Consider the following 20,556-nt stretch of genomic DNA (forward strand, 5'->3'; position numbering starts at 1 on the left):
GATTTTCAGGGTGGAGGTCACGGCGCTCGGGCTACGGGCCTGTGGGAAACGGCGGCGCAGGGCCGCCGTGGTACGGAAACGTGGGCGTCGGGCGAGCACGGGGGCCCAGGCCTGGCGGCGAGCGCACCGACGCGGCGGCGCCGGGCACACCGCCCAGCGCACCGAGGTCCGCGCCAGCGTCGCTCGCAAACATGTCGACGGGCTGCTCAAACGCGTGTCGCGCTCGGTCCCACGACGAGCTCCAGGGCGATGCATAGCCTGGGTCCAGCGCGCTGCCAGACGCGCGGCCCATGGGGGCCGCGGGTATGTTCATGCCGCCGAGCGGCGGGGCGGCGGGGCTGCTGACGCTCAGCGAGCCCAGGCCCAGGCTGCCGTAGCCCGGCGCCGACCACGGCGAGTAGAACGACGTCGCAGCAGGCTGCGGGAGCGCACTGCTGCCAGGCGCACCAAAGGCGCTCCCGCCACTCAGCGGCGCAGTCATCGCCGCGCGGCGGCCGCGCGGCTCGATCAGCTCGTCGTCGCCCAGCGCGGCACTGCCCAGCACGCCCTCGGCCGCCACATCGCTGCTGCCGGTGCGCGTTCGCCGCGGCCGCTCGATCGGGCCGATCGGGGGTGGCACCGCGCGCGCCGGGCTCGAGGCAGCTGGCGCCACGAGGGGGCCCAGCCCAAAGTCACGCGCAGGCGCCGCGTGCGGCGGCGACGGGTGGCCCAGCTGCAGGCGGCCCAGCGCCGTGGTCGTGGAGGCAACGTGGTCGAAGAAGGGCGCATGCAGCGACGGGCTGCCCGACTTCGACGCAGTTGCCGTGTCGCAGGGGGGCAGCGAGCGAGACGTGCTCTGCGGCGGCAGCGGCGGAGGCACCGGCGCGTCCCATGCATCGGACTCGGTGCTGCGTAGCGCAAACGGCGCACGGGTAAGCGGCTCGGGAAAGAGCAGGTCGGCGCGGGGGCCTGCAGGCTCAGCCTCGGCACCGGTCGACAGCGGCGCTAGCACCGAGGGTGCCATCGACGAGGGCGGCGCAGGCTGGGCAGGCTGGGCAGGCACTGTCGGCAGCTGCGATGGCTGCGGCGCTGCTGCGGCCGCCTCGGCCTCGGCCTTTTTGCCGCGCTGGCGACGCTCCTGCTGGCGCCTGCGACGCTCCTCTTTCTCAGCAGCGCGGCGCTCGGCCTCCTTGCGCTCGGCCTCTTTGCGTTCGGCCTCCTTGCGTGCCGTCTCCCTGCGCGCCGCCTCCTTGCGCTCCGCCTCGCGCTTCTCGGCCTCCTTGCGAGCCGCCTCTTTTTCCATTTCGCGGCGCTGGGCCTCTCTGCGCTGGGCCTCGCGCTTCTCGGCCTCTTTGCGCTCGGCCTCTCTGCGTTCGGCTCCTCGCCGTTCCATCTCCTTGCGCTCGGCCTCGCGCTTCTCGAGCTCCCTGCGTTCAGCCTCGCGCTTTTGGGCCTCCTTGCGGCGCAGCTCTTCCTTGCGCTTCAGGTCCGCCTCGCGTGCCGCAGCCTCCTCGGCGGCCTTCTCCTGCTCGCGACGGAGGCGCTCCTCCTCCTTCTGCTGCCGCACCTGCCGCTTCTTGTCCTTCTTGCGCTGGTTCTCTTTTGCTCGCTTGGCCTCCTTGGCCTTCTCATTCGACTCCTCCTCCTCGAGCTCGCGCAGAAGCTGCAGCTGCCGGTCCTGCGCAAGGCGTTCGCGATACGCCTGCAGCACACGCTGCTCGAGGGTGCGTGCGGCAAAGATCTGGAACATGCGCCAGCCCTGCTCGCGCTGCTCGTCTGGCGACAGCTCCTGCTCGCTGGGATTCGACTCGTCGTCGGCCACGTCGCAGCTTGCATCGTCCGGCGCATCACGCTCGCTCAGCTGCTCCATCATGAGGATCAGCTTGTGCGCCTCGTTGCCGCCGAGCTCATCGGCCAGCGTTAGGATGCCCTTGACGGTCAGCGACGAGTTGATGCAGTAGCAGTCGCCCCCTTGGCAGTGCGAGTCGGCGCGCCGACGCCGCTCTGGACGCTCATACTCATCGGTATAGTCGTCGTCCAGGGCCTCGTCGTCAAACTCGTCGTCGTACTCGTCGTCGTACTCATCGTCGTCGTAGATGTCGTCCACGTCTGGCAACTCGCGCCGCTCGCTCGTCGGCGTACTCGGAGGATAGACATTCACGTTCCGCTTTCGTCGCTCACGCGGCCGCGAGAGAAGTAGATTCGCGCCGACGACACCACCGTGGCTGTCCAGGGCAATGCTCCCTGGGAACGGACCCGGGCCCTGCGACGCACTCGAGCCGCCGTCAGCGAACTCGCCCGCCTGCTCCTCGAGCGCATCAAAGTACAGCGCATACAGCTCCTCCACCTTGGCGCCGACCATCGCACGCTTCCGCAAGCATACGGAACACGCACATGCATGCCGCTGGAACTCTTTCAGCTTGCGCAGCACCTCTTGCTCCTCGGCCCGCACCATGTTCTGGCGGTCGCGCCGCGAAAGCGTGCGCCAGAACTCACGCACCTTTTCGCGTTCGTCGCCGTTGCGGATCGTCAACACGCTTCCATTGCCGGGCGGCGCCGCGCCGGCCATGTGCATCGGGAACATGGGCGTATGGCCACTGCCCACACTCAGCGAGCTCTTCGTCCGCCTCGGCAGCGGCGGTCGTGCGCCACTGCCGGCACGCGTCGCCGAGTGGAACATCATCGGCAGCTTGCCAGTAGCCCGCGACGACGGCAGGGGAGGGTGCGGCACGGACATGGGCACAGGCGGCATGCTGCGCTGCCGTAGCGGGGCGGCCGGTGGCGACGCGGTGGGCAGCCGCTCGTCGGCGGCCACGGGCGTCTTCTTCTTCTTCTTCTTCGACTTTTTCTTTTTCTCAGTGTCGGTCACGTCGTCGGTGCGCTCATTCGCATTCTCCTCACTGGCATACGCCGGGTCAAGGTCCCCGTCGTCGTCGTCGTCTAGCTCGTTGACAAAGACGAGGTCGCCGTCCTCGTCCACCGGCATCGTCATACCAGGGAAGTGCGGAAGGAACTTGTCTTTTGTGCGGTACATGTCCGGAAGCATGTTCTGGGACGCATGTGCAGCCTGTGCGAGCTGTTGCGCAACGGCCATCATGGCCTGCGTCGAGGCGTGGCGTGGCAGGGCCTCGTTGGTATTGGCGCCGGCCCCCAGCTGGCCCAGCGGCAGTGCATTCCGTATAAATGTGCGCAGGTGTGCGGGCAAAGAGGTCCAGTATGCCTCGTCTTCAGGCAGGCCATGCGGATCCGCTTCAATCCGCCGGTATAGGTCGCTTGCTGTCGCAAGAAGATCAGCCTGCACCTGAGCTGTGGCCGCCAGCGACGGCGCCACATCGTCGAGAAGGCCATCGTTGCCACGCACACCCTTACGCTTCTTCTTTTTCGCTGCTAGCGACGGCGGAAGCACGCGCATGTCATCCATGAACGGCCCGTCGTCCCATTCCGCGGGCGCCTTGGCCATCGCCCCTGACGCCCGTATCAGTCAACAGAGGATCGCGCTTTCCGCTATGCAAACAGTCGAACACGCTTCTTCAACGATGCGTGTGTCGATTCGGCAGCAAGGCGGACTGCGGTTCGTCGCTGTGCGCGCGATTCGGAGGAAAAACGCAAGAGCACCGTAGGATCTCGTCGGCGTGGCACTGCTGCTGGATCGGCCGAAGGCCTTTGCACCCCGTTCACATGTGGAGGCCTCTGCCGCTAGCCATGCTCCGCGCGTATGGCGAGCTCGTGCGGGCGCTGCCACGGGCGCCTTCCGAGGTGGCACGCACTCTTCTGGCACACAAGTCGCTCGAGGGTACTCTGAAAGTGTTGCTTCATCAGATCTCCTATCTCGTATGCGATGCTACGGAGCTACCGGATGGCGTCGCCGTCGATCTGCTCATGGTGCTACAGAGCCTGTACGAACACGGGGACCCCTCCCTCTTGCAGGGCCTGGGCGGCCGTGAGGCCGCGATTGATGCAGCCGTGCTGGGACATGCGTACCATATCGATACGCTCGCCCTCGTGCACGCTCTCTGGCCCCGTATCGACTGGGCCGAGTGGTGCGGCGTGGCGCTTGCAGCCCTCTCGACGGCCGTGGACCGTTTTTTCCATGTGCCATGGAACGAGGGCGTGCGCCGTATGCGTCGTTCGGCTATCCTTGCTCAGGCTATGCTTGCCACCGTGCCCACTGTGTCGCTCCCTTCCAGCCTGGACGGCCCTGCATGGGGCAGCATATTGGGCCGCGCCTACCATCACACACTCGCTTCGCGGCGCATTCCACCAGACGAGGCGTCCTCGTCCGCGAGTCCGTGGCCCACAGCATGGCTCGCCGCCAAGGTTGAATTCCTGGAATTGGCCGACGAGGTGCTTCTGCGCACGCCTACTGCCGATGCTGAGCCGGTCCTTGCGGCGATGAACGCCTGCGCGGAGGATGTGCCGGACGCCGTGGCTCTCGTGGACGTCTCCCTTGTGGCGGACCTGCAGGCAGCGTCGCCCCGTGCTACTCATGTACTGGACGCCAGTCCTACACCGTTCCCAGGCATGGCCTGGGCCGCCGTGCGCCAGGCTCTTGCGCCGGAGACACGGACAGACCCTGCACTAGTCGATATGGTGCTTGCTATCCTCCCTCACCTGTCCCGGCCTAGCGTAGAGATGCGCCTCGCCAAGCCGCGGTACCAAGGCATGTCCCAGGAGGCGATTATGGAGGCGTTCCTCGACGACCCCGATGGCCTGCACGACTTGGACGACGACTACGACCCGTGTGCTGCGGCATCTCGCGACACGGAAGGGCGCGAGGACGATGCGCCGCTGTCCTCGGACCTTAAGAAAGCGATCCTTGCAGCGGCCGAGGCGACCGACGCTCTCGAGGAGGAGTGGGATATCGGTACAGAGCTGACACCGGTTCAGCAGGCCGAGCGTGTGCTGCTACAGGCGTATCTACAGGATGCGAGCATGTTTGCTCGTACTAAGAGTGCGCGAGCATCGCCCCTCCGCACGGAGCTGCGCGAGTCGCTTGCGTCGTTGGGGGCGTGGGGCGACGACCAAATCGAGGGCTGGGCCGTCATGCTGGAGCGGAATCCACGCAAGCAGGACATGCTTGCGCAGGCGCAGCGCATGGTGGCACCCAATATGAACCAAGCTAGTCAATCCAGCTGGGGCCCCGACAAGCTCAAGGGCGGGCGTGTGCCGAGTGCGCCACGCGGGGGGCGCCGGGGTCGTGGTGGGGGTCGCGCGCCCGGACGTGGCCGTGGCCGCGGCCGTGGTCATTAGTAGTATACAGCGCTACTGCAGCAGCGGGTCGCGGTAATGCTTTTGGTGGTTGTGGCGGAAGCCCACCTTGGTTTTGAACAGCTCGCGCCGCTGGACATCGCGGACTTCGCGCACGTGCCGCATCGCTTCCTTAGCCTCGCCGCGGTTGCGCACGGCCATCTCTTGGCCGCCGCGAGCCGTGACCACAGGACGCTGCGGATGACCAGCGATACGGTGCGCCAATGCACGCCCATTTGCAGCAGATGCAGGTGCTTGTTGGGATGCAGGCGTCTGCCACAGCGTCTGGCGGTAGTAGCGCTGCAGCGAGCGGTGACCGAGGCGCGCCCCCGAGGGTAGCACCAGCTCCAACTCCGAGTCTCCATATCGGATGCCGTTGTCTTCGGGTATATCGTCGCTTTCTTCGTCGCTAACCTCCTCCCACACAGACTCTTCATTGTCGTCGCTTGTATCGTCGGAGACGTCTTCCCAGTCATCCTTCTTTCTATAGTCCGCATAACTGCTGCGGAAGTCGTAAAAGTCACTCAGCTCCAACTGGTCTTCTTGCGAGTCGTAAGCCACCTTGCAATGCGACTTGTCCAACATATGCTTCTGCACGGCTCCCAAGTCATGGAATCCACGGCCACGGCCATTACACCATAGACACACGTTACCCACCGACACCTTATCGGCCAAGTAACGCAGTAGTCCATCCAAATCAGTCAGGTACTTACGCTCAGGCACAAAAAAGCCGTGAGCATGCTGCATGTGCTGCACACTTGCCTCCAGCGATGTCTGCGACTCACTGCAGAACATGCACTCAGTGGCCGGGTCGATACGCCGCGCCTTGGCGAGCTTGCGCTGGATCGCACGCTCCATGCGGGCCTCTTCGTCATCTTCGTCGTCATCTTCTTCCTCTTCGTCTTCCTCTTTGGGCAGCGCATCGCGCACAGCGCCCACGTCGCCCAGAGCATCGCTGGTCGGCGCCGACGGGCTGACCTTTGCCTGCTTCTGCACCATGTCACGGTGCTTACGCGACTGCATGTGGTCACGGTAAGCATTCTGAGAGGCAAAAGATTTCCGACAAACGTGACAGCGCCCGGTGTCTTCCTGTGTCGCCTTCTCGGACGACTCCATAGCGGCACGGCGCTCAAGGATCTTGGCATTGAATACGGCAGCAGACACCGGCGTCAGATTCGCCACGCGACGCTTCATGTTGTAGCGATGCAGGTCGGAGCGGAAGTGATCACGCTGCTCCAGCGCCGTGTAGAACGCCACCGAGCAGGTGATACAGGTGTATACATCTTCGCCACCCACCTGGCTCATGGTGGCTCGAACGTCGCCCGACACTGTGGCGTACGTCTCGGCTTCGAAAATTTTTCCACGTGGCCCCACGTGTACAATCCATCATTAGCACGTGACGACGGCAAAACTGCAAAGCGTGGTCGAGAAAGGCGGAGCGCCGCCACTACTCCCTTTGCGTCGTACGAACGTCGTTGTCTGCCATGCAAATCTTCGTCAAGACTCTGACTGGCAAGACGATTACCCTTGAGGTCGAGTCGTCGGACACGATCGACAATGTCAAGGCCAAGATCCAGGACAAGGAGGGCATCCCTCCGGACCAACAGCGTCTGATCTTCGCTGGTAAGCAGCTCGAGGACGGTCGCACGCTGAGCGACTACAACATTCAGAAGGAGAGCACCCTGCACCTTGTGCTTCGGTATGTACCGCACTGACATGGAATACTAACGCGACAGTCTGCGTGGTGGTATCATTGAGCCCTCGCTCAAGGTGCTGGCCAGCAAGTACAACTGCGAGAAGCAGATCTGCCGCAAGTGCTACGCTCGCCTGCCTCCGCGTGCTACCAACTGCCGCAAGCGCAAGTGTGGTCACAGCTCGCAGCTCCGTGCTAAGAAGAAGCTGAAGTAACGGCTTTCTTCCCAAAAGCTGGCGGGCCCGGCTCTTATCGCCAGGCTCTCTGCCGCCTGCGCTCGCTCATGCTAACCCGGGTGTGCGTGCATGCTCTGTCGAGATCCTGTAGACATGTCACAAGCGTACTGTTGGAACACGAACGTTCTGGGAAGCCATGAGCGCGATATGGTACATGCTATATATGGTCTAGCGCTTCCAGTTCTCTCGTTCGCCGGCGCTCTCATCGAGCTCTGCCATAGACTCGGAGGGGCCGCTCGAGGCTGGCTCCATGGCAGCTGTTGGCATCACCGGCGCCTCGACCCATTGGAACGAGGCTTCGCTGGCCTCTGGCACAGAGCCGCTCGCGCGCATTGCTCGCTCGCCGCTGGCTCGCGTCTTGTATGTGACGACCACTTGGTCGCCCTCTGGCTCGATGGATGTGCATTCGCCGAATGACTGCATATGCTCCCGGAGTTTGTCCATATCGTAGCTCTCCGGGAGGCCACTTACACCCACCTTCGTGGTGCGGTTGTCGAGCGTCATAGAGCGGTTGAATGCGCCACGGCCACGACCACGGTATGACATCGCTCCGCGCATGCCGCGGCCACGAGGCGCTCCGCGAAAGCTGCCGGGGGCCGGATGTCCCGATGCGTCAAGACCCAGGGAAGCAGCCTCGCTCCGCAGGCTGGCCAGTTTGGCCTGCAGCTCTTCAGTGGTAGCGCCATCAGTGTTCATCGCCTCAGGTGACAAGTCCTTCTTGAGCGAGTCGGTCGCAGCCTTGATCTCCGCAGAGAGCTTTTGCAACATGCTCATAATACTGCTGCGTCCCTGCGGCGTGAGATCCTTGCTTTCGAGCTTTTCCAGCAGCGCTTTCTGCTCTGCTAGCTGCATATGCACGAGCGATTCGCGCTTCTTGCGCAACTCCAGAACGCGCCGCTTTTCGTCGTCGATGCTGGGCCGCGCAGGTGCGGCCGAGCGCAGCTCCGGCGCCAGGTACACGTTCGAGCCTTTGTCTGTCATATAGTTGGGCTTGGATGGCGGTGGACGCTCAATACGCTGGAAGTACACCTTGACAAACCGGTTGCCAAAGATCACATCCGGGTTTTTGTGAGCTTCATTAGCCTCGGCAGGCGTAGCATACGTGACGGTAGCCTTTTTCCCTGCCTCATCCATTTGAATATTGGTGATCGTACCAAAGCGCTTAAAGTAGTCGTTCACTTGCACCAAGTTGAGGTACTCAGGGGGTATATTTTCCACCACTAGTGTGTCCTGACTGCGTGCCACGGGCGCGTGACCCTGGATGCCTCCGCGCATACTGCCACCACGCCCACGCCCACGTCCGCGCCCACGACTCATGAAAGGCGGCATCATCTGGCCACTCATCGCGGCCATATGCTGCATAAACTCGGCCATTTGCTCGGGCGGAGGCATCATTTGCGCCAACTCAGGCGGCATCTGTCCATCGGGTCCCATTGGGAAGGGGGGCGGCATAAATGGCATACCTGGCATCGGGAATGGCGCGTCCGGGAAGGGGGCCATAATACTGTCATCGGAATGCTGAAACTTGCACGAACTACCGCGCGAGCAGACACCCGTGTCTAATGTGAGCCCATGGTCTGAATACATACTGTGATAGTCGCGACACCAGCCTTTGGGCACGCGCTGATTACGACGCGGGCGTGCTTGTGGCATGTCTCGAGCCTCGCCCTCGTCCATCGCGTTGTCAGTCACGGCCTGACGCTTGCTTGCAGGGTCATCGGTAGACATAGTCTCATCTGGCGTGACCTCGTCATCAGCCTCGCGCTTGCGCGTCTGTCCTGCCACATGCTCGCGCCCCTTAAGCGCCTCAACTGTCTTGGAAACAAAGGCTTGCGTGTGCTGCTCAAGAAAGTCGGCGAGCTGTTCGTTAAGCATGGCTACCAGTTCCGTTTCGTTGGCATCATTCTTAAATAGCGCCAACACATAGTCAGCTAGCACGTCTGGATCCGCATCACAGAGCGGCTCAAGCTCCCGAACGAGCCACTGCTTGACCGCAGGGGCCTCTTCTTGCGGGAACAACATGGTGCAAGCTCCACACAGATGCGTGGCGGCGGTCCTGGACGACGGGGGCCATGCCCACATCATGCTGACTCATCATTGACACAAAGACCGACATCCACGTGATTATTTTATAGTTTTCGCATCGGCCGACGAGAGGATCGTGGTTTTGTGGGTGCTGCCGCCGTTCCTTCGTCTAGCACAACTCTCGCCAGGTGCGTACGGCGGCTACGCCGCGGCATGGACGGAGACTAATACATCAGAACAATGGGCCGCATCTCGGAATACCTGGTCATTGGCCGGCACTTGCCGACGGAGAAGGAGCCTGTCCCGGCTCTGTACCGCATGCGCATCTTTGCGGCGAACGAGACCATCGCCAAGTCGCGCTTCTGGTACTTCGTGCGTCAGCTGCGTAAGATGAAGAAGGCTACCGGTGAGATTGTCACCGTCAACAAGGTATGTGTGTGGAAATTGACTTACGCTAGATCGAGGAGCGCAAGCCCAACAAGGTGAAGAACTTCGCCATCTGGCTCCGCTACAACTCGCGCTCGGGTACCCACAACATGTACAAGGAGTTCCGCGCCCTCAGCCGTGCTGAGGCAGTTGAGCTCATGTACCAGGACATGGCTGCCCGTCACCGTGCTCGCTTCGGCAGCATTCACATTTTGAAGGTGGCCGAGATTGAGAAGACGGCTGACATCCGCCGCCCTTACATCAAGCAGCTCACTGCCAAGAACCTGCGCTTCCCTCTGCCTCACCGTGCGTCGCGCTCGGCTGGCATCTACGCTGGCAAGCGCCCCTCGACCTTCTACTAAGTTATTCGTGTTGGCGAGCCCTACTTGGTGTGTGACGTGACGGGCGCCTGCCTCCCTCAGGTAGTGAGCGTCTAGACAAAAACAGCAATACCACTTGCTTGTATCCTCTTTGCATAGTGTGTGCTATCTGGTATTCTATCTTAGGACGATGGCGCCATCCTCTCTAGCGCCTCGTCAATTTCGAGACTGGCCCAATCGGGAGCAGCCACGCTGCCGGTGTCAGCCTCTGAGGCCATGCGCTTTTTAGCTTGGATGTACTTCAGCTGGTTGTAAAAGTGTTGCTGGACGGCATCCCATGTAGGCGACGTCTCTAACTCACTCCGCCACCCAGTTGCACGAGATCGACTTTCCGCTCGCAGCGACGTCAGAGCCTTGGTAATCAAGTCCACCAACGAATTGATATACCGGCTCGTGACGGCCTCCACACCCTGTTCAAACTGGCACGTTAGTAAGGCGTTACGTACATAGTACAGGTACTTGCTCAGCGCGTGGCAGAAGATTTCCACGGATGTATACTCGTTGATGCATCCATTCGCAATGCGCAACGTCTTTTGTAGGCATTCCAGCACACGGCGCCCATCTTTAACCAGCGGGAAGCGTGGCTCACCGGTATCTTTGGGACCAGGCAGCTGCCACCAGAGATGGCTCGCCATAAGCACGGCAGCGGCCTGATGTGGGCGCTTTAGCAATTTTGCAGCGTGAAGCGCAGCTTTGGTAATGAGCGTATCGTAATTGTCTGGACCAAAGACACGTGCTTTGTATAGTGTACTGATGATCAGTCCAATTGCTTGTAGCTGAGAGCGTGAGTCGGAGACGGACTCCTCGAAAATGGAAAATGACTGCACGTAGAACTCGTAGGCCATCTCCTCAAAGCCGGCTTCGTCTGCCACTTCGGCCACGAGCAAAAAGAGACGCAGAGACAGCTCTGGCACTTCGACACGATGGTACAACGTCGAAACAAGCTGATGCACATAGTGGAAGAGCGTGGTCATTTTCGGCTCCCAATTTTTCTCTTGCTTACATGCACTGAAGCGACGTACTAGCGCAATGACCTCCGTAATAAGCGGCGGGTACGTGAAGCGAATCGACTCTTCTCCCTCACTGTAGTGCTTGCGCACAATGTGCAGCAGTACCAACTGCATATTCAAGTCGTCCGAGCGAAACAGATGCACCAAGCGTGCAAGCATCCCCTGCTGCTCTGCCAGTTCATCGACCATCGCCACATGGCCATTCGATGTAGTCGCATTGGTCGCCATGATCTCCCCCTTGTCCTTCACCAGGCTAGTACAAAACTCGAGAATCCCGTGGGCCTCTTCAGGCGTACCGATGACAGTCTCTCGGCGAAGAATCGAGTGCACAATTGCTTGCGCAATCGCGCGCTGGGCCAGGGGTTGCTGCTGCGCCCAAAGCATATAGTAATTAGGGATAGCCAACACGGTCAAGGCGCTCACATAGGCATTGATCGGTGCCACCAGCAGTGGTTGGAAGTGGCTTTGTGGGATAATAGGCATGCCTTGTTCCCCTTCCATTGCCTCTTGGATTTTGCTATTCGCAAAGCCCAAGACTTGGTCGACATACTCCAGGCGGTCCGGGTAGCAGCTCAGCGATAGATTGAGCAGTGAAAGTAGCAAAACCGCCGTGTCATTTATCGACAAGTCGGGACGCGCTCGCATTAGCAGAACGATCTGTTCCCAGAACACCTCGAATAGTCGCACATCTTCAGGTATACCACGGAACTTGCGCGGAGTCGCTGACGGTGGCTTCACGCCTGTCGGCTCACCTGGTGCTGACGGTGCCTCGTTCGCTTGCTCATCAAGCACGCCCTCTGAGGCCTCTGCCTCTGCCGTTTCACTCACTTGTGCATCCGCTTCCGTCTCTTCTGCCCAGGTTGTCGTCTCCACGGCGGGAGTAGGCTTTAATGCGTCGCCCCAAATATTGGGACCATCGTCCTGCAGCGATTGTCCAAGGTCTGAGGCCAGCCGGCTCCATGAGTCGCGTGATTTGACCTGTTCTTCCGTGATTTCGCGCCAAACCGCGGATGGTTGAATATTATGTACATGTCGGCGCATTTCCTGTGTCTTGCGCAAGAGGCGCGCGCTGGCCTCGTCTTCTTGCCTCTTGCGTTCCTCAGGTGTCTCACTCTCGGCCTCGCGCGCTGCGTACGCAGCTAACCGGTTGATGAGAGCAATGACAATTTGTTTAACACTCACCTTGGGATGCAGCCGCGCGCAGGCCGATAACAAGAGACTCAATGTGCGCAGGTGGAAATCGTCAGGGAAAACTTGGATGATGACCTCCATGAGGTACTCTTGCGCAATAGCATCCTTACAGTGAATCACCTGCTCGAGAATAGCGGGGAGGATGGTCTGCTGGTAAATTTCCAGCGTCACGCCATCTAGCTGACTTAGACGCACAAGGTTAGTGCCAACAAGGATGCGCAGCTCGCGCCGCTCCGCTTCACGCTTCTCGCGCTCACGAGAGTGTCCGAGGTGCTGCTGTCGGACCCACAGCTTGTTCATTTCCACAAAGTTAGCCAAAATAAAGCTGATACTGTCATTCAGCTCTCCTGCTGGGCCCGGTTCTAAACCTGTGGGCAAATGATCACGCGTCGTGCCTGACAAGTAATGGCGCAGAAACAGGCCGCGCGTAGGGTGCTGCACACCACGACACATCTCCATCATGTCTTTCATGATTTCTTTGATCGGCGCATCAGGTACAGACATGTACACACTGCCCACAGTGACCATGAGGTAGAGACGCGGGATGATATTGCCGCAGTATTGAACGAGCTCGTACAAGTCAGCCAAGTGGTGTTTCTCGTTCATGTGCGCATCGTATATATAGATGGACAAGTGGCGCAATGAATCAAAGGCGGCCATATAAAGCTCATAGTACTGCTTGGGTGAGAGTGCCGACGAGCGCAACTCATTCAGCATTGTCGACGCGCTCTTCAGGGCATCCATAACGCGGTCTGTATCCAGATACCGCTTCATCTGGACACCTTTAACCTTGACAACATTTAGTGCTTCCGTGAGATTCTTATTCGATTCTTCCATGGCGTAGGGATCGCACAATGGGGGCAATGCTAGGGCCTGGGCGCGTGCTTTAGACTCCAAAGGTCGCAATGTAGCACAGAAGGGATCCAAGATATACGGTTCTGACGTTCGCCTCACTTCTTCGACTACAGGTTTACGTGTGTAGTCTGGTCTGCGTCGCCTGTACGAACCAATGCTAGGGGGGCTCTCAGCTAAGTACGCGTCCTGAAAAAGATCGTACTGCGGGGTTGATGATTTAAACTGCGAACTAGAAGGCTCCCTGTCTTTCCAAACCCCAGCAAGATCACGAGGGGGGGGTGTTCCCAAAATTCTTTCGTTGTCGCCAAGCCCTTGAGTCGCCTGGCAGTGGTTGAATGAAGCGACCGGCTCGCGTCGGCCCCGTGGACCTCCACTCCAAGGTTGCTCCCGCGGGAAGCGCGACTTGCGTCGACAAAAAGATGGAAGATAATGTTAAGCAGTTACTAACATAGAGCTATAGAAGAAATATATGTCATATACATCCTGGCTTTCGCTACGGGCAGCCTTATTATGTGCACTCATCGTTTCAGCGCCAACTCGCCGCGGGCGTGCCTCTCCTCAAGCCCGGCTCGGCCGAACAGGTCAGTGCCAACGTCTTGCGTGGTCGTCGACTACTGTGCACGAGCCTAGCGGCCTGGCTATGCTCCCTACCTCGCCGCGTGTGCGCTCGCGCCACACCCACATGTTCGAAGACGAGGACGAGGGAAATGCATTCCTTGGGGTTGAGAGTGAAGACATTGATTCGTACGAGCGAGCCAAGCGATCCTCGTTGCCATGGCGTCCGTGGCGTTGGCTGCGATGGCAGCCTGCTACATCTATACCGAACCGCGAGATTACGATGGAGGAGCCCGATCACTCAGGGTCCAAGTACCCACCCAATGTTGTGCGCAACCAGAAGTACAACCTCGTGACGTTCTTACCCATCGTACTCTATGAACAGTTCAAGTTCTTTTTTAATCTCTATTTCTTGTTGGTGGCTCTAAGCCAGTTCATTCCAGCGTTGAAGATTGGATTTCTAGTAACATACATTGCGCCACTGTCGTTTGTTCTCTGCGTTACAATCGGCAAGGAAGCCATTGATGACTACGAACGCTACAAGCGGGATGTCGAAAGCAACAGTTCTCCATATGCCGTATTGGGTCACTGCACTTCTGAGATCATGCGCCAGCGATTGTCTCATCGCCAAACGACTTCCTCCGATATCGAAGCCCCAGCACTCACTGATACGCTAGTAGCCCATGTGCCAAGCAGCGGCTTGAAGGTCGGCGACCTTGTCATGTTACACAAGAACCAGCGTGTGCCCGCAGATATGGTGCTGCTCAAGACCTATGCTGCTGACGCTGCTGACGAGACCAACGATGAAGGTGAATCAAACTCTGAGTCTGGCACTTGCTTCATTCGCACGGACCAGCTAGACGGCGAGACGGACTGGAAGCTCCGTCTGGCTGTACCCGTCACACAAACTATGTCTGAGGACGAGATTACCGCCTTGCGATCGCGTGCCGTTCTAGTGGCGGGTCCTCCCTCCAAAGACCTTCATTCGTTTGTGGGGACGCTGACGATCCACCCTTCTGGGAGAAGTTCGCCCGAATGGAGTCAGCAGCAGGATCTGGCTCTTTCGCAACAGCCTCAAGTATCGCCCTTGACGAATGAACATGTGCTTTGGGCGAACACTGTGCTGGCTGCTGGTCGTGCTATTGGCATGGTTGTGTACACCGGTCGTGAAACACGATCTGTCATGAACACGTCGCATCCTCAGACCAAGGTGGGTTTACTGGATCTTGAGATCAATCGTTTGTCAAAAATCCTGTGCTTTGTTACTCTTCTTCTGTCCGTTCTGCTCGTGGCACTCAATGGCTTCCGCGGCAAGTGGTGGATCTATGTCTTCCGCTTCCTTATCTTGTTCAGTTCCATCATTCCGATCAGTCTACGAGTGAATCTCGATATGGGCAAAACCGTCTATGCTCGTCAGATCCAGGGAGATGCGGATATTCCCAGTACCATCGTGCGCACATCGACTCTGCCCGAAGAACTCGGTCGTATCGAGTATCTACTTAGCGACAAGACTGGCACACTTACTCAGAATGAAATGGAAGTGAAGCGCTTGCATCTTGGTACCATGAGCTATGGCTGGGATAGCATGGATGAAGTTCGCATGCAGCTACATTCGGCCCTGGAACAGAAGGACAGCAAACGTATACGTCATTGGCGCGACATGAGTGCCCGTGTTCATGATGTGGTGCTGGCCCTTGGCCTTTGTCACAATGTCACTCCAATACAAAACGAGGATGGATCTGTCACCTATCAGGCGTCGAGTCCAGATGAAGTGGCCTTGGTGAATTGGACAGAGTCGGTCGGCATGCAACTGGTGGCGCGCGATCAACACTTCATCACTCTGGCCACGGAGCTTGGCCGCTTTTCTTTCGAGATTCTGGAGGTGTTCCCTTTCACCTCTGAACGAAAGCGTATGGGCATTGTTGTGCGTGACCAGGCAACAGGAGATGTGACTTTCTATTTGAAGGGTGCGGATGTTGTAATGAGCCCTGTGGTGACACACAATGACTGGCTTGACGAAGAGTGTGGAAATATGGCCCGGGAAGGATTGCGAACTCTGGTCATGGCCAGGCTGCGTTTAAGTCAGGATTCTTGGACCATGTTTGAGAAGGCGTACAACGCAGCTAAGATTCAAGTGGAAAACCGAGATGAAACTATGGCTAAGGTCGTAGCTTCACACCTCGAACAAAACATGGAGTTGCTCGGTGTGACGGGGGTGGAAGATAAACTTCAGGAAGGCGTGAAGACCACTTTGGAATTGCTTCGGAATGCCAATATCAAGATCTGGATGCTTACTGGTGACAAGATTGAGACTGCAACATGCATTGCTATTTCAACAAAACTCGTTGCACGAAATCAATACATTCATCAGGTATCCAAGGTTAAGACCATGACAGCTGCAAGAGATACACTCGTCTTTTTGCAATCCAAGCTTGACTGCTGCCTCGTCATTGACGGTGATTCTCTGCAATTCTTCTTTGACCATTTCCGCACAGAGTTTGTGGAAATTGCCACACAACTTTCTGTGGTCGTTGCATGCCGATGCTCACCTACACAGAAAGCAGAAGTAACGAATCTCATCCGCAAGCACACCAAGAAGCGGGTGTGTTGTATTGGTGATGGTGGAAATGATGTGTCCATGATTCAAGCCGCCGATGTTGGTATCGGCATAGTTGGCAAGGAGGGAAAACAGGCATCACTTGCCGCTGATTTTTCTGTTATGCAATTCAGTCATCTGGCAAAACTTCTTCTCTGGCATGGACGTAACTCGTATCAGCGCAGTGCCAAGCTTGCTCAATTCGTTATTCACCGCGGTCTAATTATATCTGTCATTCAGGCTGTATTCTCCTCTATTTTCTTTTTTGCACCTATTGCATTGTATCAAGGTTGGCTCATGGTTGGTTATGCCACTGTTTATACGATGGCGCCAGTGTTTAGTCTTGTACTTGACCGGGACGTTAGCGAGGATATGGCTTTATTATATCCTGAGCTGTACAAAGATCTCACCAAGGGTCGAAGTCTAAGTGGAAAGACCTTCACCATGTGGCTTATGATCAGCGTTTACCAAGGCGGAGCTATTATGATTGCCAGTCTGCTGCTGTTCGAGAATGAATTCCTCAACATTGTCGGGATTTCGTTCACAGCTCTCATTCTGAATGAACTGATTATGGTGGCCTTAGAAATAACCACTTGGCATTTTTACATGTTCTTGTCCGAAATTGTGACACTTGTGATCTACTGCTCCAGCATGATTCTCTTGCCCGAGTTCTTTGACTTGGACTTCGTACTAACCTACAATTTTTGGTGGAAGACTGCCATCATCGTACTGGTTAGCAGTTTCCCTTTGTATCTTATCAAGGTTGTTCACGCGCGTGTAGCGCCTCCCAGCTATAGTAAACTGGCTATGTCGTAGTTGTAATTATAACGCGTGCCTTCTAATAAATCAAGCAGTCTCAGAGTGGAGCTCCCTAGCTACACCTTCACTAAAAGGCATATCCTTGATACGCAGTTGCTGGCGCTGTTGCTTTTGTAAATAGCGATAGAGGAGAACGAGGGCATCTTTTACAATGATGTAAAGCCCGCCCCCTAGCATATTACGGTACCACATCGGATCCAAATAATCAAGTAGCACATCTTGACTAGTGCTAGTCCAGGACTTATCGAGGCGACTGGTAGCCTCAGTCGGTGGCACAAGCGCTCTTATCCAGTTTGTGATATCATTGGTAGGCTCAACGCCAGGGGCGATACCAAGAATTCGAGAAAGGGTGCGACTGTATTTACTTAACGAGCACAAAAGGTTACCTGAAAGATTGGCCACGAATGGGAAACCCAAAGCTTGCACAAGCAACTTCGACACATTGAAATAAGTAACATATATTGTCGAAGGTATGCTACCCGTCTCAAACAGTTGTTCCTCAAGGTCATCCAATTCGACCCCTTGCTCTCGATTGGTGTCTTGATGGAGGAGTAATGTGCCATCATCTAACGTTTCGTACGTGTCGTCATGATCTTCCCTTGCTCCCACAATCTGCCCTTCACCGCCCTGGTTTCCCATAATAATCATACGTGTATTGTCCGTTTGACGTTGCTGATTTGTCCGGCGACTTCGCCTATCATTCAGCAGTACGTATCGATATAATTGCCGTTTAAACGAGAGATACATTACTCGGAGCCACGGTAAAAATAATGTGATGACCAAAGGGTTAGGGGGATAATGGCGCGAAAGGAGTATGCGGGGAGAATAACGATACATTAGAAGGTCATTTCCGGAGGCCAATGATTGAGTTACAGGCATAGCAAGCAAGGTTGGAAGCCAAGTGGAAAAGTTCGCCAGGATAGGCAATCGACTTGCGATAAGCATTAATGGTATCAATGGAAGATCAATCCAATACTTGAAAGTTAGCAACAATGTACAGTGATAATAATACGTACATGCCATGGCCATGGTTTTTGGAAAACTCGCCGAGCCATTCTTGGTCCCAGGAAGAGCCTTACAGACAAGCTTCCATGAGCTGTAGCCGCTAGCCAGACTCCGGACATAGCCATTAAGGAAGCACTCATCGGTACGATATTTTTTACGACCTTTTTCATGTATTCAAGGACAGTCAGTGTCAACGAGAAGGGTTGCTCCAACTGGTACAATGCTTTACATTGGGGGCACCGCACAGGAACTCCCGGATGGTCAATATTATGTTGACGCATCCACGACAATAAGCACTAAATGTCAGTTAATGGTAGAGACTATACCTTTTCATGGGCGACAAGTGAACAGCTGCACGGATGCACAAAACTTGACCGAGACCGAACAGAGTTTCGGCTCTTCCGCGCTCGTTCAATAGAATCAAATGATCTTGTCTCTTCACTGGAACAAACCCAACAATAAACGTGCCTTAATTCAGCAACACGAAGAGGCAAATCTGACGAGCCATTACGGGAGGAACTAGGCGGACTGGCAAAAGCAGTCGTCGTCATCGGATGGCGCCAAACAAGCAAAAATGCCACATCTTAAATTGACTCCAAAAAATGAGAAATCAAAAGAGCAAAATATAAACGCAAATATAATTTAGAAAACAGGAAATAGTTTAGAAACGAATAATAAAGGTATTATTCCTTTTAATAATAAATAATTTTATAAATTATTCATTATCAAATAAGTAAATAAAAATATTCTTAAAATTCACTATTGTAATAAATATGAAATTCAAATGAAATTATAAATGTCATAAGCCATTAAATATGAATAATTTATGAAATTATGTTTTTATGAAAATATCAAACGATATGGATTGGACTTATAAGTCAATATATATTCCTCTGTTTTTGATTGAATTTATATTTTTATGATTATGAAAATTGATTTTTCTCTTTAATTTATTATTTTCTGTTAAATTTTCTTTAGTTCACATTATACATACAATATAAATAAAATTCCGTCTACGTATTGCTTTTATATCTTATTTTTTACACTTACATAATCACCTTGGGTTCTCGTGGGCCCTTTGGTTGCTTACTTGAAGATTTGATCTGCGTTCTCAGTCTCTTCGTTTGACCAAGTATCTTTCGAGAATGGGTACGTTTCCACCGAAAGAATTCTCCTAATATGCCAGCTCCGAAGAAGAACAAGATGTCCCTTGGGGACTTCCTTGCCGATGAGAGTATGTTGAGTGTTTGATTCAGCCATGGTACTAACTACGTTTAGCCACCGGTACTTCCTGGGCGGACGAACTCGATGATTTGCCCTCTGCTCGTACGTTGACCCGTTGGCACCACATATGCCACGGGATCACTCTGAATTCCATACTTACATTGCAGCTGCACCTCGTGACCATCACATGGCTGACTACGGCGCTGCGGATATGGGCGGTCGCATGCCTTCCGGTCGTCCGCGTTTCGATGGGCCTCCACCCATGATGCGCGAGGAGCCACCTCTCCCCACTCAGCCTCCCTTTACCGCCTTTGTGGTCAATCTGTCGTTTGACAGCACGGAGGGCGATGTTCGCATGTTCTTCGAGCCTATGAACCCTGTGAGCGTTCGCCTGGTGAATGGTCCTGACGGCCGCCCCCGTGGCTATGGTTATGTCGAGTTTGAGACCTTGGATGAGCTCAAGGATGCACTGACCTACACTGGTAAGCCTCTTGCCAATCGCAATGTGCGTGTGAGTGTGGCGGAGCCCTCGTCACGCACCATGAGGAGTGCTATTGCCGATGATGCTACGCAGTGGCGCCGCTCTACTCCTCTGCCAGCAGACGACCGTCGATTCGGAGCTCCTTCTGGCATTTCGGGCTTTGACGAGATGTCCATTTCAGGCGATGGAACTCGCAGTGGTTTCGGCTCCAAATTCGCTCCTAGTAATGACATGCCTCGTCGTCGGGGACCTATGGAGCCTGTCGAGCCAAGCGCCAGCGATATGGCGTCTGACTGGAGGACTGGTAAGCCTGTATCGGGCAAGCCATCGCGCTTTGGTTTCGGTGATCGTGAAGGTGGGGGCCAGAGCGGTGGCTTTCGCGGGCGTCGGTTGGACGACAATGACGTGTCGAGCTGGCGCTCAAGCAAGCCTCCAGCTGAACGCAACGTTCCTACTGAGCGTCGCAAGCTAGACCTTAAGCCCCGCACAGCTCCGGTTGATGAGGCTACATCCACCTCTAGCACTGGTCGTTCCAATCCTTTCGGTGCTGCAAAGCCTGTGGATGTTATTGAGAGGCAGCGCGAGATTGATGAAAAAATCCGCGAACAGGACCGTCTGCGCCGCGAACAGAGAGCCAAGCAAGATGAAAAGAAGAGCAAGAGCTTTTTCAAACCTGGTGCCGCTAACGCCTGGAACACGGAAGAGCCTTCGAACAGTGAGCCTGCTGCTTCCACCGAAGAACCTTCGTCTTAACTACCGACTCAAGAAACAACTACTTTGCTAAATTATTACAAGGTTCATCTACGGGTAGACAGATAGGTAGTTGTACCATAC

The 20,556-nt window shown here is 56.1% G+C and overlaps 8 protein-coding genes across 8 annotated transcripts; 4 read left to right on the plus strand and 4 right to left on the minus strand.

Annotated features, from left to right (window-relative positions):
* Positions 1 to 31: 31 nt before the first annotated feature.
* On the minus strand, positions 32 to 3,439 carry MSY001_1808 (uncharacterized protein; the record flags this gene model as incomplete). Its single annotated transcript, XM_018883628.1, has 1 exon — positions 32 to 3,439. The coding sequence occupies one exon, from the start codon at positions 3,437 to 3,439 to the stop codon at positions 32 to 34; it is 3,408 nt and encodes a 1,135-aa protein (XP_018740369.1).
* Positions 3,440 to 3,657: 218 nt separating this feature from the next.
* Positions 3,658 to 5,229, plus strand: MSY001_1809 (uncharacterized protein; the record flags this gene model as incomplete). Its single annotated transcript, XM_018883629.1, has 1 exon — positions 3,658 to 5,229. One exon carries the CDS (start codon positions 3,658 to 3,660, stop codon positions 5,227 to 5,229), a length of 1,572 nt encoding a protein of 523 aa, XP_018740370.1.
* Positions 5,230 to 5,241: 12 nt separating this feature from the next.
* MSY001_1810 (uncharacterized protein) lies at positions 5,242 to 6,531 on the minus strand (the record flags this gene model as incomplete). The annotated part of the gene is made up of 1 exon (XM_018883630.1): positions 5,242 to 6,531. One exon carries the CDS (start codon positions 6,529 to 6,531, stop codon positions 5,242 to 5,244), a length of 1,290 nt encoding a protein of 429 aa, XP_018740371.1.
* A 792-nt stretch (positions 6,532 to 7,323) lies between these two features.
* MSY001_1811 (uncharacterized protein) lies at positions 7,324 to 9,177 on the minus strand (the record flags this gene model as incomplete). The annotated part of the gene is made up of 1 exon (XM_018883632.1): positions 7,324 to 9,177. The coding sequence occupies one exon, from the start codon at positions 9,175 to 9,177 to the stop codon at positions 7,324 to 7,326; it is 1,854 nt and encodes a 617-aa protein (XP_018740372.1).
* A 243-nt stretch (positions 9,178 to 9,420) lies between these two features.
* On the plus strand, positions 9,421 to 9,968 carry MSY001_1812 (uncharacterized protein; the record flags this gene model as incomplete). Its single annotated transcript, XM_018883633.1, has 2 exons — positions 9,421 to 9,609; positions 9,639 to 9,968. 2 exons carry the CDS (start codon positions 9,421 to 9,423, stop codon positions 9,966 to 9,968), a joined length of 519 nt encoding a protein of 172 aa, XP_018740373.1.
* A 140-nt stretch (positions 9,969 to 10,108) lies between these two features.
* On the minus strand, positions 10,109 to 13,024 carry MSY001_1813 (uncharacterized protein; the record flags this gene model as incomplete). The annotated part of the gene is made up of 1 exon (XM_018883634.1): positions 10,109 to 13,024. The coding sequence occupies one exon, from the start codon at positions 13,022 to 13,024 to the stop codon at positions 10,109 to 10,111; it is 2,916 nt and encodes a 971-aa protein (XP_018740374.1).
* Positions 13,025 to 13,724: 700 nt separating this feature from the next.
* Positions 13,725 to 16,363, plus strand: MSY001_1814 (uncharacterized protein; the record flags this gene model as incomplete). The annotated part of the gene is made up of 2 exons (XM_018883635.1): positions 13,725 to 16,199; positions 16,328 to 16,363. The coding sequence occupies 2 exons, from the start codon at positions 13,725 to 13,727 to the stop codon at positions 16,361 to 16,363; spliced, it is 2,511 nt and encodes an 836-aa protein (XP_018740375.1).
* A 2,833-nt stretch (positions 16,364 to 19,196) lies between these two features.
* MSY001_1815 (uncharacterized protein) lies at positions 19,197 to 20,475 on the plus strand (the record flags this gene model as incomplete). The annotated part of the gene is made up of 2 exons (XM_018883636.1): positions 19,197 to 19,251; positions 19,409 to 20,475. The coding sequence occupies 2 exons, from the start codon at positions 19,197 to 19,199 to the stop codon at positions 20,473 to 20,475; spliced, it is 1,122 nt and encodes a 373-aa protein (XP_018740376.1).
* Positions 20,476 to 20,556: the final 81 nt, after the last annotated feature.

Source organism: Malassezia sympodialis, genomic scaffold (genome assembly GCF_000349305.1).
Source record: "Malassezia sympodialis ATCC 42132 genomic scaffold, msy_sf_9, whole genome shotgun sequence".
Taxonomy (NCBI): domain Eukaryota; kingdom Fungi; phylum Basidiomycota; class Malasseziomycetes; order Malasseziales; family Malasseziaceae; genus Malassezia; species Malassezia sympodialis.